A 16,695-nucleotide genomic window follows, 5' to 3' on the forward strand; every position below is an offset into this window, starting at 1 on the left:
TCCAAGTAGCATGGTTAGTTAACCATTACCAAACCTCAGACACCACTCCAGGTAACATGGTTAGTTATATATTTCCAAACCACAAACAACACTCCAGGTAACATGGTTAGTTATATATTACCAAACCACAGACAACACTCCAGGTAACATGGTTAGTTAACCATTACCAAACCACAGACAACACTCCAGGTAACATGGTTAGTTATATATTACCAAACCACAGACAGCACTCCAGGTAACATGGTTAGTTAACCATTACCAAACCACAGACAACACTCCAGGTAACATGGTTAGTTAACCATTACAAAACCACAGACAACACTCCAGGTAACATGGTTAGTTATATATTACCAAACCACAGACAACACTCCAGGTAACATGGTTAGTTAACCATTACCAAACCACAGACAACACTCCAGGTAACATGGTTAGATATATATTACCAAACCACAGACAACACTCCAGGTAACATGGTTAGTTAACCATTACCAAACCACAGACAACACTCCAGGTAACATGGTTAGTTAACCATTACCAAACCACAAACAACACTCCAGGTAGCATGGTTAGTTAACCATTACCAAATCACAGACAACACTCCAGGTAACATGGGTAGTTAACCATTACAAAACCACAGACAACACTCCAGGTAACATGGTTAGTTATATATTACCAAACCACAGACAACACTCCAGGTAACATGGTTAGTTAACCATTACCAAACCACAGACAACACTCCAGGTAGCATGGTTAGTTAACCATTACCAAACCACAGACAACACTCCAGGTAACATGGTTAGTTATATATTACCAAACCACAGACAACACTCCAGGTAACAAGGTTCGTTATATATTACCAAACCACAGACAACACTCCAGGTAACATGGTTAGTTAACCATTACCAAACCACAGACAACACTCCAGGTAGCATGGTTAGTTAACCATTACCAAACCACAGACAACACTCCAGGTAACATGGTTAGTTAACCATTACCAAACCACAGACAACACTCCAGGTAACATGGTTAGTTATATATTACCAAACCACAGACAACACTCCAGGTAACATGGTTAGTTATATATTACCAAACCACAGACAACACTCCAGGTAACATGGTTAGTTATATATTACCAAACCACAGACAACACTCCAGGTAACATGGTTAGTTAACCATTACCAAACCACAGACAACACTCCAGGTAACATGGTTAGTTAACCATTACCAAACCACAAACAACACTCCAGGTAGCATGGTTAGTTAACCATTACCAAACCACAGACAACACTCCAGGTAACATGGGTAGTTAACCATTACAAAACCACAGACAACACTCCAGGTAACATGGTTAGTTATATATTACCAAACCACAGACAACACTCCAGGTAACATGGTTAGTTAACCATTACCAAACCACAGACAACACTCCAGGTAACATGGTTCATTATATATTACCAAATCACAGACAACACTCCAGGTAACATGGTTAGTTAACCATTACTAAACCACAGACAACACTCCAGGTAGCATGGTTCGTTAACCATTACCAAACCACAGACAACACTCCAGGTAACATGGTTAGTTAACCATTACCAAACCACAGACAACACTCCAGGTAACATGGTTAGTTATATATTACCAAACCACAGACAACACTCCAGGTAACATGGTTAGTTATATATTACCAGACCACAGACAACACTCCAGGTAGCATGGTTAGTTAACCATTACCAAACCACAGACAACACTCCAGGTAACATGGTTAGTTAACCATTACCAAACCACAGACAACACTCCAGGTAACATGGTTAGTTAACCATTACCAAACCACAGACAACACTCCAGGTAACATGGTTAGTTATATATTACCAAACCACAGACAACACTCCAGGTAACATGGTTAGTTAACCATTACCAAACCACAGACAACACTCCAGGTAACATGGTTAGTTAACCATTACCAAACCACAGACAACATTCCAGGTAACATGGTTAGTTATTTATTACCAAACCACAGGCAACACTCCAGGTAACATGGTTAGTTATATATTACCAAACCACAGACAACACTCCAGGTAACATGGTTAGTTAACCATTACCAAACCACAGACAACACACCAGGTAGCATGGTTAGTTAACCATTACCAAACCACAGACAACACTCCAGGTAACATGGTTAGTTATATATTACCAAACCACAGACAACACTCCAGGTAACAAGGTCCGTTATATATTACCAAACCACAGACAACACTCCAGGTAACATGGTTAGTTAACCATTACCAAACCACAGACAACACTCCAGGTAACATGGTTAGTTATATATTACCAAACCACAGACAACACTCCAGGTAACATGGTTAGTTAACCATTACCAAACCACAGACAACACTCCAGGTAGCATGGTTAGTTAACCATTACCAAACCACAGACAACACTCCAGGTAACATGGTTAGTTATATATTACCAAACCACAGACAACACTCCAGGTAACAAGGTTCGTTATATATTACCAAACCACAGACAACACTCCAGGTAACATGGTTAGTTAACCATTACCAAACCACAGACAACACTCCAGGTAGCATGGTTAGTTAACCATTACCAAACCACAGACAACACTCCAGGTAACATGGTTAGTTAACCATTACCAAACCACAGACAACACTCCAGGTAACATGGTTAGTTATATATTACCAAACCACAGACAACACTCCAGGTAACATGGTTAGTTATATATTACCAAACCACAGACAACACTCCAGGTAACATGGTTAGTTATATATTACCAAACCACAGACAACACTCCAAGTAGCATGGTTAGTTAACCATTACCAAACCACAGACAACACTCCAGGTAACATGGTTAGTTATATATTTCCAAACCACAAACAACACTCCAGGTAACATGGTTAGTTATATATTACCAAACCACAGACAACACTCCAGGTAACATGGTTAGTTAACCATTACCAAACCACAGACAACACTCCAGGTAACATGGTTAGTTATATATTACCAAACCACAGACAGCACTCCAGGTAACATGGTTAGTTAACCATTACCAAACCACAGACAACATTCCAGGTAACATGGTTAGTTATATATTACCAAACCACAGGCAACACTCCAGGTAACATGGTTAGTTATATATTACCAAACCACAGACAACACTCCAGGTAACATGGTTAGTTAACCATTACCAAACCACAGACAACACTCCAGGTAGCATGGTTAGTTAACCATTACCAAACCACAGACAACACTCCAGGTAACATGGTTAGTTATATATTACCAAACCACAGACAACACTCCAGGTAACAAGGTTCGTTATATATTACCAAACCACAGACAACACTCCAGGTAACATGGTTAGTTAACCATTACCAAACCACAGACAACACTCCAGGTAGCATGGTTAGTTAACCATTACCAAACCACAGACAACACTCCAGGTAACATGGTTAGTTAACCATTACCAAACCACAGACACCACTCCAGGTAACATGGTTAGTTATATATTACCAAACCACAGACAACACTCCAGGTAACATGGTTAGTTATATATTACCAAACCACAGACAACACTCCAGGTAACATGGTTAGTTATATATTACCAAACCACAGACAACACTCCAAGTAGCATGGTTAGTTAACCATTACCAAACCACAGACAACACTCCAGGTAACATGGTTAGTTATATATTTCCAAACCACAAACAACACTCCAGGTAACATGGTTAGTTATATATTACCAAACCACAGACAACACTCCAGGTAACATGGTTAGTTAACCATTACCAAACCACAGACAACACTCCAGGTAACATGGTTAGTTATATATTACCAAACCACAGACAGCACTCCAGGTAACATGGTTAGTTAACCATTACCAAACCACAGACAACACTCCAGGTAACATGGTTAGTTAACCATTACAAAACCACAGACAACACTCCAGGTAACATGGTTAGTTATATATTACCAAACCACAGACAACACTCCAGGTAACATGGTTAGTTAACCATTACCAAACCACAGACAACACTCCAGGTAACATGGTTAGATATATATTACCAAACCACAGACAACACTCCAGGTAACATGGTTAGTTAACCATTACCAAACCACAGACAACACTCCAGGTAACATGGTTAGTTAACCATTACCAAACCACAAACAACACTCCAGGTAGCATGGTTAGTTAACCATTACCAAATCACAGACAACACTCCAGGTAACATGGGTAGTTAACCATTACAAAACCACAGACAACACTCCAGGTAACATGGTTAGTTATATATTACCAAACCACAGACAACACTCCAGGTAACATGGTTAGTTAACCATTACCAAACCACAGACAACACTCCAGGTAGCATGGTTAGTTAACCATTACCAAACCACAGACAACACTCCAGGTAACATGGTTAGTTATATATTACCAAACCACAGACAACACTCCAGGTATCAAGGTTCGTTATATATTACCAAACCACAGACAACACTCCAGGTAACATGGTTAGTTAACCATTACCAAACCACAGACAACACTCCAGGTAGCATGGTTAGTTAACCATTACCAAACCACAGACAACACTCCAGGTAACATGGTTAGTTAACCATTACCAAACCACAGACAACACTCCAGGTAACATGGTTAGTTATATATTACCAAACCACAGACAACACTCCAGGTAACATGGTTAGTTATATATTACCAAACCACAGACAACACTCCAGGTAACATGGTTAGTTATATATTACCAAACCACAGACAACACTCCAGGTAACATGGTTAGTTAACCATTACCAAACCACAGACAACACTCCAGGTAACATGGTTAGTTAACCATTACCAAACCACAAACAACACTCCAGGTAGCATGGTTAGTTAACCATTACCAAATCACAGACAACACTCCATGTAACATGGGTAGTTAACCATTACAAAACCACAGACAACACTCCAGGTAACATGGTTAGTTATATATTACCAAACCACAGACAACACTCCAGGTAACATGGTTAGTTAACCATTACCAAACCACAGACAACACTCCAGGTAACATGGTTCATTATATATTACCAAATCACAGACAACACTCCAGGTAACATGGTTAGTTAACCATTACTAAACCACAGACAACACTCCAGGTAGCATGGTTCGTTAACCATTACCAAACCACAGACAACACTCCAGGTAACATGGTTAGTTAACCATTACCAAACCACAGACAACACTCCAGGTAACATGGTTAGTTATATATTACCAAACCACAGACAACACTCCAAGTAACATGGTTAGTTATATATTACCAAACCACAGACAACACTCCAGGTAACATGGTTAGTTATATATTACCAGACCACAGACAACACTCCAGGTAGCATGGTTAGTTAACCATTACCAAACCACAGACAACACTCCAGGTAACATGGTTAGTTATATATTACCAAACCACAAACAACACTCCAGGTAACATGGTTAGTTATATATTACCAAACCACAGACAACACTCCAGGTAACATGGTTAGTTATATATTACCAAACCACAGACAACACTCCAGGTAACATGGTTAGTTAACCATTACCAAACCACAGACAACACTCCAGGTAACATTGTTAGTTAACCATTACAAAAGCACAGACAACACTGCAGGTAACATGGTTCATTATATATTACCAAACCACAGACAACACTCCAGGTAACATGGTTAGTTAACCATTACCAAACCACAGACAACACTCCAGGTAACATGGTTAGTTAACCATTACCAAACCATAGACAACACTCCAGGTAACATGGTTAGTTATATATTACCAAACCACAGACAACACTCCAGGTAACATGGTTCATTATATATTACCAAATCACAGACAACACTCCAGGTAACATGGTTAGTTAACCATTACTAAACCACAGACAACACTCCAGGTAGCATGGTTCGTTAACCATTACCAAACCACAGACAACACTCCAGGTAGCATGGTTAGTTAACCATTACCAAATCACAGACAACACTCCAGGTAACATGGTTAGTTAACCATTACCAAACCACAGACAACACTCCAGGTAACATGGTTAGTTATATATTACCAAACCACAGACAACACTCCAGGTAACATGGTTCATTATATATTACCAAATCTCAGACAACACTCCAGGTAACATGGTTAGTTAACCATTACTAAACCACAGACAACACTCCAGGTAGCATGGTTCGTTAACCATTACCAGACCACAGACAACACTCCAGGTAACATGGTTAGTTAACCATTACCAAACCACAGACAACACTCCAGGTAACATGGTTAGTTATATATTACCAAACCACAGACAACACTCCAGGTAACATGGTTAGTTATATATTACCAAACCACAGACAACACTCCAGGTAACATGGTTAGTTATATATTACCAAACCACAGACAACACTCCAGGTAGCATGGTTAGTTAACCATTACCAAACCACAAACAACACTCCAGGTAGCATGGTTAGTTAACCATTACCAAATCACAGACAACACTCCAGGTAACATGGGTAGTTATCCATTACAAAACCACAGACAACACTCCAGGTAACATGGTTAGTTATATATTACCAAACCACAGACAACACTCCAGGTAACATGGTTAGTTAACCATTACCAAACCACAGACAACACTCCAGGTAACATGGTTAGTTATATATTACCAAACCACAGACAACACTCCAGGTAACATGGTTAGTTAACCATTACCAAACCACAGACAACACTCCAGGTAACATGGTTAGTTAACCATTACCAAACCACAAACAACACTCCAGGTAGCATGGTTAGTTAACCATTACCAAATCACAGACAACACTCCAGGTAACATGGTTAGTTAACCATTACCAAACCACAGACAACACTCCAGGTAACATGGTTCATTATATATTACCAAATCACAGACAACACTCCAGGTAACATGGTTAGTTAACCATTACTAAACCACAGACAACACTCCAGGTAGCATGGTTCGTTAACCATTACCAAACCACAGACAACACTCCAGGTAACATGGTTAGTTAACCATTACCAAACCACAAACAACACTCCAGGTAACATGGTTAGTTATATATTACCAAACCACAGACAACACTCCAGGTAACATGGTTAGTTATATATTACCAGACCACAGACAACACTCCAGGTAGCATGGTTAGTTAACCATTACCAAACCACAGACAACACTCCAGGTAACATGGTTAGTTATATATTACCAAACCACAAACAACACTCCAGGTAACATGGTTAGTTATATATTACCAAACCACAGACAACACTCCAGGTAACATGGTTAGTTATATATTACCAAACCACAGACAACACTCCAGGTAACATGGTTAGTTAACCATTACCAAACCACAGACAACACTCCAGGTAACATGGTTAGTTAACCATTACAAAAGCACAGACAACACTGCAGGTAACATGGTTCATTATATATTACCAAACCACAGACAACACTCCAGGTAACATGGTTAGTTAACCATTACCAAACCACAGACAACACTCCAGGTAACATGGTTAGTTAACCATTACCAAACCACAAACAATACTCCAGGTAGCATGGTTAGTTAACCATTACCAAATCACAGACAACACTCCAGGTAACATGGTTAGTTAACCATTACCAAACCATAGACAACACTCCAGGTAACATGGTTAGTTATATATTACCAAACCACAGACAACACTCCAGGTAACATGGTTCATTATATATTACCAAATCACAGACAACACTCCAGGTAACATGGTTAGTTAACCATTACTAAACCACAGACAACACTCCAGGTAGCATGGTTCGTTAACCATTACCAAACCACAGACAACACTCCAGGTAGCATGGTTAGTTAACCATTACCAAATCACAGACAACACTCCAGGTAACATGGTTAGTTAACCATTACCAAACCACAGACAACACTCCAGGTAACATGGTTAGTTATATATTACCAAACCACAGACAACACTCCAGGTAACATGGTTCATTATATATTACCAAATCTCAGACAACACTCCAGGTAACATGGTTAGTTAACCATTACTAAACCACAGACAACACTCCAGGTAGCATGGTTCGTTAACCATTACCAGACCACAGACAACACTCCAGGTAACATGGTTAGTTAACCATTACCAAACCACAGACAACACTCCAGGTAACATGGTTAGTTATATATTACCAAACCACAGACAACACTCCAGGTAACATGGTTAGTTATATATTACCAAACCACAGACAACACTCCAGGTAACATGGTTAGTTATATATTACCAAACCACAGACAACACTCCAGGTAGCATGGTTAGTTAACCATTACCAAACCACAAACAACACTCCAGGTAGCATGGTTAGTTAACCATTACCAAATCACAGACAACACTCCAGGTAACATGGGTAGTTATCCATTACAAAACCACAGACAACACTCCAGGTAACATGGTTAGTTATATATTACCAAACCACAGACAACACTCCAGGTAACATGGTTAGTTAACCATTACCAAACCACAGACAACACTCCAGGTAACATGGTTAGTTATATATTACCAAACCACAGACAACACTCCAGGTAACATGGTTAGTTAACCATTACCAAACCACAGACAACACTCCAGGTAACATGGTTAGTTAACCATTACCAAACCACAAACAACACTCCAGGTAGCATGGTTAGTTAACCATTACCAAATCACAGACAACACTCCAGGTAACATGGTTAGTTAACCATTACCAAACCACAGACAACACTCCAGGTAACATGGTTCATTATATATTACCAAATCACAGACAACACTCCAGGTAACATGGTTAGTTAACCATTACTAAACCACAGACAACACTCCAGGTAGCATGGTTCGTTAACCATTACCAAACCACAGACAACACTCCAGGTAACATGGTTAGTTAACCATTACCAAACCACAGACAACACTCCAGGTAACATGGTTAGTTATATATTACCAAACCACAGACAACACTCCAAGTAACATGGTTAGTTATATATTACCAAACCACAGACAACACTCCAGGTAACATGGTTAGTTATATATTACCAAACCACAGACAACACTCCAGGTAACATGGTTAGTTAACCATTACCAAACCACAGACAACACTCCAGGTAACATGGTTAGTTAACCATTACCAAACCACAAACAACACTCCAGGTAGCATGGTTAGTTAACCATTACCAAATCACAGACAACACTCCAGGTAACATGGGTAGTTAACCATTACAAAACCACAGACAACACTCCAGGTAACATGGTTAGTTATATATTACCAAACCACAGACAACACTCCAGGTAACATGGTTAGTTAACCATTACCAAACCACAGACAACACTCCAGGTAACATGGTTCATTATATATTACCAAATCACAGACAACACTCCAGGTAACATGGTTAGTTAACCATTACTAAACCACAGACAACACTCCAGGTAGCATGGTTCGTTAACCATTACCAAACCACAGACAACACTCCAGGTAACATGGTTAGTTAACCATTACCAAACCACAGACAACACTCCAGGTAACATGGTTAGTTATATATTACCAAACCACAGACAACACTCCAAGTAACATGGTTAGTTATATATTACCAAACCACAGACAACACTCCAGGTAACATGGTTAGTTATATATTACCAGACCACAGACAACACTCCAGGTAGCATGGTTAGTTAACCATTACCAAACCACAGACAACACTCCAGGTAACATGGTTAGTTATATATTACCAAACCACAAACAACACTCCAGGTAACATGGTTAGTTATATATTACCAAACCACAGACAACACTCCAGGTAACATGGTTAGTTATATATTACCAAACCACAGACAACACTCCAGGTAACATGGTTAGTTAACCATTACCAAACCACAGACAACACTCCAGGTAACATTGTTAGTTAACCATTACAAAAGCACAGACAACACTGCAGGTAACATGGTTCATTATATATTACCAAACCACAGACAACACTCCAGGTAACATGGTTAGTTAACCATTACCAAACCACAGACAACACTCCAGGTAAGATGGTTAGTTAACCATTACCAAACCATAGACAACACTCCAGGTAACATGGTTAGTTATATATTACCAAACCACAGACAACACTCCAGGTAACATGGTTCATTATATATTACCAAATCACAGACAACACTCCAGGTAACATGGTTAGTTAACCATTACTAAACCACAGACAACACTCCAGGTAGCATGGTTCGTTAACCATTACCAAACCACAGACAACACTCCAGGTAGCATGGTTAGTTAACCATTACCAAATCACAGACAACACTCCAGGTAACATGGTTAGTTAACCATTACCAAACCACAGACAACACTCCAGGTAACATGGTTAGTTATATATTACCAAACCACAGACAACACTCCAGGTAACATGGTTCATTATATATTACCAAATCTCAGACAACACTCCAGGTAACATGGTTAGTTAACCATTACTAAACCACAGACAACACTCCAGGTAGCATGGTTCGTTAACCATTACCAGACCACAGACAACACTCCAGGTAACATGGTTAGTTAACCATTACCAAACCACAGACAACACTCCAGGTAACATGGTTAGTTATATATTACCAAACCACAGACAACACTCCAGGTAACATGGTTAGTTATATATTACCAAACCACAGACAACACTCCAGGTAACATGGTTAGTTATATATTACCAAACCACAGACAACACTCCAGGTAGCATGGTTAGTTAACCATTACCAAACCACAAACAACACTCCAGGTAGCATGGTTAGTTAACCATTACCAAATCACAGACAACACTCCAGGTAACATGGGTAGTTATCCATTACAAAACCACAGACAACACTCCAGGTAACATGGTTAGTTATATATTACCAAACCACAGACAACACTCCAGGTAACATGGTTAGTTAACCATTACCAAACCACAGACAACACTCCAGGTAACATGGTTAGTTATATATTACCAAACCACAGACAACACTCCAGGTAACATGGTTAGTTAACCATTACCAAACCACAGACAACACTCCAGGTAACATGGTTAGTTAACCATTACCAAACCACAAACAACACTCCAGGTAGCATGGTTAGTTAACCATTACCAAATCACAGACAACACTCCAGGTAACATGGTTAGTTAACCATTACCAAACCACAGACAACACTCCAGGTAACATGGTTCATTATATATTACCAAATCACAGACAACACTCCAGGTAACATGGTTAGTTAACCATTACTAAACCACAGACAACACTCCAGGTAGCATGGTTCGTTAACCATTACCAAACCACAGACAACACTCCAGGTAACATGGTTAGTTAACCATTACCAAACCACAAACAACACTCCAGGTAACATGGTTAGTTATATATTACCAAACCACAGACAACACTCCAGGTAACATGGTTAGTTATATATTACCAGACCACAGACAACACTCCAGGTAGCATGGTTAGTTAACCATTACCAAACCACAGACAACACTCCAGGTAACATGGTTAGTTATATATTACCAAACCACAAACAACACTCCAGGTAACATGGTTAGTTATATATTACCAAACCACAGACAACACTCCAGGTAACATGGTTAGTTATATATTACCAAACCACAGACAACACTCCAGGTAACATGGTTAGTTAACCATTACCAAACCACAGACAACACTCCAGGTAACATGGTTAGTTAACCATTACAAAAGCACAGACAACACTGCAGGTAACATGGTTCATTATATATTACCAAACCACAGACAACACTCCAGGTAACATGGTTAGTTAACCATTACCAAACCACAGACAACACTCCAGGTAACATGGTTAGTTAACCATTACCAAACCACAAACAATACTCCAGGTAGCATGGTTAGTTAACCATTACCAAATCACAGACAACACTCCAGGTAACATGGTTAGTTAACCATTACCAAACCATAGACAACACTCCAGGTAACATGGTTAGTTATATATTACCAAACCACAGACAACACTCCAGGTAACATGGTTCATTATATATTACCAAATCACAGACAACACTCCAGGTAACATGGTTAGTTAACCATTACTAAACCACAGACAACACTCCAGGTAGCATGGTTCGTTAACCATTACCAAACCACAGACAACACTCCAGGTAGCATGGTTAGTTAACCATTACCAAATCACAGACAACACTCCAGGTAACATGGTTAGTTAACCATTACCAAACCACAGACAACACTCCAGGTAACATGGTTAGTTATATATTACCAAACCACAGACAACACTCCAGGTAACATGGTTCATTATATATTACCAAATCTCAGACAACACTCCAGGTAACATGGTTAGTTAACCATTACCAAACCACAGACAACACTCCAGGTAACATGGTTAGTTATATATTACCAAACCACAGACAACACTCCAGGTAACATGGTTAGTTATATATTACCAAACCACAGACAACACTCCAGGTAACATGGTTAGTTATATATTACCAAACCACAGACAACACTCCAGGTAGCATGGTTAGTTAACCATTACCAAACCACAAACAACACTCCAGGTAGCATGGTTAGTTAACCATTACCAAATCACAGACAACACTCCAGGTAACATGGGTAGTTATCCATTACAAAACCACAGACAACACTCCAGGTAACATGGTTAGTTATATATTACCAAACCACAGACAACACTCCAGGTAACATGGTTAGTTAACCATTACCAAACCACAGACAACACTCCAGGTAACATGGTTAGTTATATATTACCAAACCACAGACAACACTCCAGGTAACATGGTTAGTTAACCATTACCAAACCACAGACAACACTCCAGGTAACATGGTTAGTTAACCATTACCAAACCACAAACAACACTCCAGGTAGCATGGTTAGTTAACCATTACCAAATCACAGACAACACTCCAGGTAACATGGTTAGTTAACCATTACCAAACCACAGACAACACTCCAGGTAACATGGTTCATTATATATTACCAAATCACAGACAACACTCCAGGTAACATGGTTAGTTAACCATTACTAAACCACAGACAACACTCCAGGTAGCATGGTTCGTTAACCATTACCAAACCACAGACAACACTCCAGGTAACATGGTTAGTTAACCATTACCAAACCACAGACAACACTCCAGGTAACATGGTTAGTTATATATTACCAAACCACAGACAACACTCCAAGTAACATGGTTAGTTATATATTACCAAACCACAGACAACACTCCAGGTAACATGGTTAGTTATATATTACCAGACCACAGACAACACTCCAGGTAGCATGGTTAGTTAACCATTACCAAACCACAGACAACACTCCAGGTAACATGGTTAGTTATATATTACCAAACCACAAACAACACTCCAGGTAACATGGTTAGTTATATATTACCAAACCACAGACAACACTCCAGGTAACATGGTTAGTTATATATTACCAAACCACAGACAACACTCCAGGTAACATGGTTAGTTAACCATTACCAAACCACAGACAACACTCCAGGTAACATGGTTAGTTAACCATTACAAAAGCACAGACAACACTGCAGGTAACATGGTTCATTATATATTACCAAACCACAGACAACACTCCAGGTAACATGGTTAGTTAACCATTACCAAACCACAGACAACACTCCAGGTAACATGGTTAGTTAACCATTACCAAACCACAAACAATACTCCAGGTAGCATGGTTAGTTAACCATTACCAAATCACAGACAACACTCCAGGTAACATGGTTAGTTAACCATTACCAAACCATAGACAACACTCCAGGTAACATGGTTAGTTATATATTACCAAACCACAGACAACACTCCAGGTAACATGGTTCATTATATATTACCAAATCACAGACAACACTCCAGGTAACATGGTTAGTTAACCATTACTAAACCACAGACAACACTCCAGGTAGCATGGTTCGTTAACCATTACCAAACCACAGACAACACTCCAGGTAGCATGGTTAGTTAACCATTACCAAATCACAGACAACACTCCAGGTAACATGGTTAGTTAACCATTACCAAACCACAGACAACACTCCAGGTAACATGGTTAGTTATATATTACCAAACCACAGACAACACTCCAGGTAACATGGTTCATTATATATTACCAAATCTCAGACAACACTCCAGGTAACATGGTTAGTTAACCATTACTAAACCACAGACAACACTCCAGGTAGCATGGTTCGTTAACCATTACCAGACCACAGACAACACTCCAGGTAACATGGTTAGTTAACCATTACCAAACCACAGACAACACTCCAGGTAACATGGTTAGTTATATATTACCAAACCACAGACAACACTCCAGGTAACATGGTTAGTTATATATTACCAAACCACAGACAACACTCCAGGTAACATGGTTAGTTAACCATTACCAAACCACAGAAAACACTCCAGGTAACATGGTTAGTTAACCATTACAAAACCACAGACAACACTGCAGGTAACATGGTTAGTTATATATGACCAAACCACAGACAACACTCCAGGTAACATGGTTAGTTAACCATTACCAAACCACAGACAACACTCCAGGTAACATGGTTAGTTATATATTACCAAACCACAGACAATACTCCAGGTAACATGGTTAGTTATATATTACCAAACCACAGACAACACTCCAGGTAACATGGTTAGTTATATATTACCAAACCACAGACAACACTCCAGGTAACATGGTTAGTTAACCATTACAAAACCACAGACAACACTCCAGGTAACATGGTTAGTTATATATTACCAAACCACAGACAACACTCCAGGTAACATGGTTAGTTAACCATTACCAAACCACAGACAACACTCCAGGTAACATGGTTAGTTATATATTACCAAACCACAGACAATACTCCAGGTAACATGGTTAGTTATATATTACCAAACCACAGACAACACTCCAGGTAACATGGTTAGTTAACCATTACCAAACCACAGACAACACTACAGGTAACATGGTTAGTTATCCATCTTCTTTTGATTCTTTCCATCACCAAACGTCAAGCTCTTTTGTCAACTGGTTGCACATTTAAGTTAAGAGTCACAAACATGGCAGGACAAACATTATCAGGAAAAACTAATCTGAATGAATCACACATCTGATTCCAACTAACAGACTAGAGCTCCCTCTATCTGACTAGCCAGGCCATTATATATTTTACATTGTCTGAGTGGGAGGTGCAGTCCAGGCCATTATATATTTTACATTGTCTGAGTGGGAGGTGCAGTCCAGGCCATTATATATTTTAGATTGTTTGAGTGGAAGGTGCAGTCCAGGCCATTATATATTTTACATTGTCTGAGTGGGAGGTGCAGTCCAGGCCATTATATATTTTACGTTGTCTGAGTGGGAGGTGCAGTGCAGGCCATTATATATTTAACATTGTCTGAGTGGGAGGTGTAGCCCAGGCCATTATATATTTTTCATTGTCTGAGTGGGAGGTGCAGTCCAGGCCATTATATATTTTACATTGTCTGAGTGGGAGTTGTAGCCCAGGCCATTATATATTTTACATTGTCTGAGTGGGAGGTGCAGTCCAGGCCATTATATATTTTACATTGTCTGAGTGGGAGGTGTAGTCCAGGCCATTATATATTTTACATTGTCTGAGTGGAAGGTGCAGTCCAGGCCATTATATATTTTACATTGTCTGAGTGGGAGGTGTAGCCCAGGCCATTATATATTTTACATTGTCTGAGTGGAAGGTGCAGTCCATAACAGCTTAACATGCATTACATGGTCAGAAACCAAGTATTTAAAAACCGTACAAACAAGAAACAAATCCATTTCTGCCTGAACAGTACATGTCACAGTATAATTAGGAGGCGGTTATGCAAATCATAAAATACAGGAAGTTATGTCACAAAAGAAAACGACATGCATGTCTTAACATCAAGCTGTCAATCATGATAGTATTCTGTTTTCATATGACAATGATATACCTTGATCCAGGGATGGTTGAGGGCATCTTGAATAGTTAATCTCTTCCTGGAAGACAAACATGTTTACACTATATTTGGAAAGTATTCAGTCCTCTTGACCTTTTCCATATTTTGTTCCGTTTACTGCCTTTTTCTAAAATGAATTAAATCATTTTTTTGCCCTCATCAATCTACACACAATACCCCATAATGAAAAAAAAGGGTTTTAGAAATTTTTGCAAAGTAAAAAAAATAAAAAGCCCAAATATCTAATTTACATAAGTATTCAGACCCTTTACTCAGTACTTTGTTGAAGCACCTTTGGCAGCGATTACAACCTCGAGTCTTCTTGGGTATGATGCTACAAGCTTGGCACACCTGTATTTGGAGAGTTTCTCCCATTCTTCTCTGCAGATCCTCTCAAGCTCTGTCAGGTTAGTTGGGGAGCGTTGCTGCACAGCTATTTTCAGGTCTCTCCAGAGATGTTCAATTGGGTTCAAGTCCGGGCTCTGGCTGGGCCAGTCAAGGACATTCAGAGACTTGTTCCCGAAGCCACTCCTGCGTTGTCTTGGCTGTGTGCTTAGGGTTGTTGTCCTGTTGCAAGGTGAACCTTCGCCCCAGTCTGAGGTCCTGAGCGCTCTGGAGCAGGTTTTCATCAAGGATCTCTTTGTACTTT

At 39.5% G+C, this 16,695-nt stretch overlaps 1 protein-coding gene across 1 annotated transcript in view; it reads right to left on the reverse strand.

Annotated features, from left to right (window-relative positions):
* Positions 1-16,695, reverse strand: part of LOC106562491 (death-associated protein kinase 3) — a 313,072-nt gene that overhangs the window by 271,894 nt on the left and 24,483 nt on the right. Inside the window, exon 8 of the mRNA XM_045689743.1 lies at positions 16,041-16,086. Coding sequence (XP_045545699.1) covers positions 16,041-16,086 — 46 coding nt within the window. The remainder of the gene's footprint in view (positions 1-16,040; positions 16,087-16,695) is intronic.

Source organism: Salmo salar, chromosome ssa11, assembly GCF_905237065.1.
Source record: "Salmo salar chromosome ssa11, Ssal_v3.1, whole genome shotgun sequence".
In the NCBI taxonomy this organism is placed as follows: Eukaryota; Metazoa; Chordata; class Actinopteri; order Salmoniformes; family Salmonidae; genus Salmo; species Salmo salar.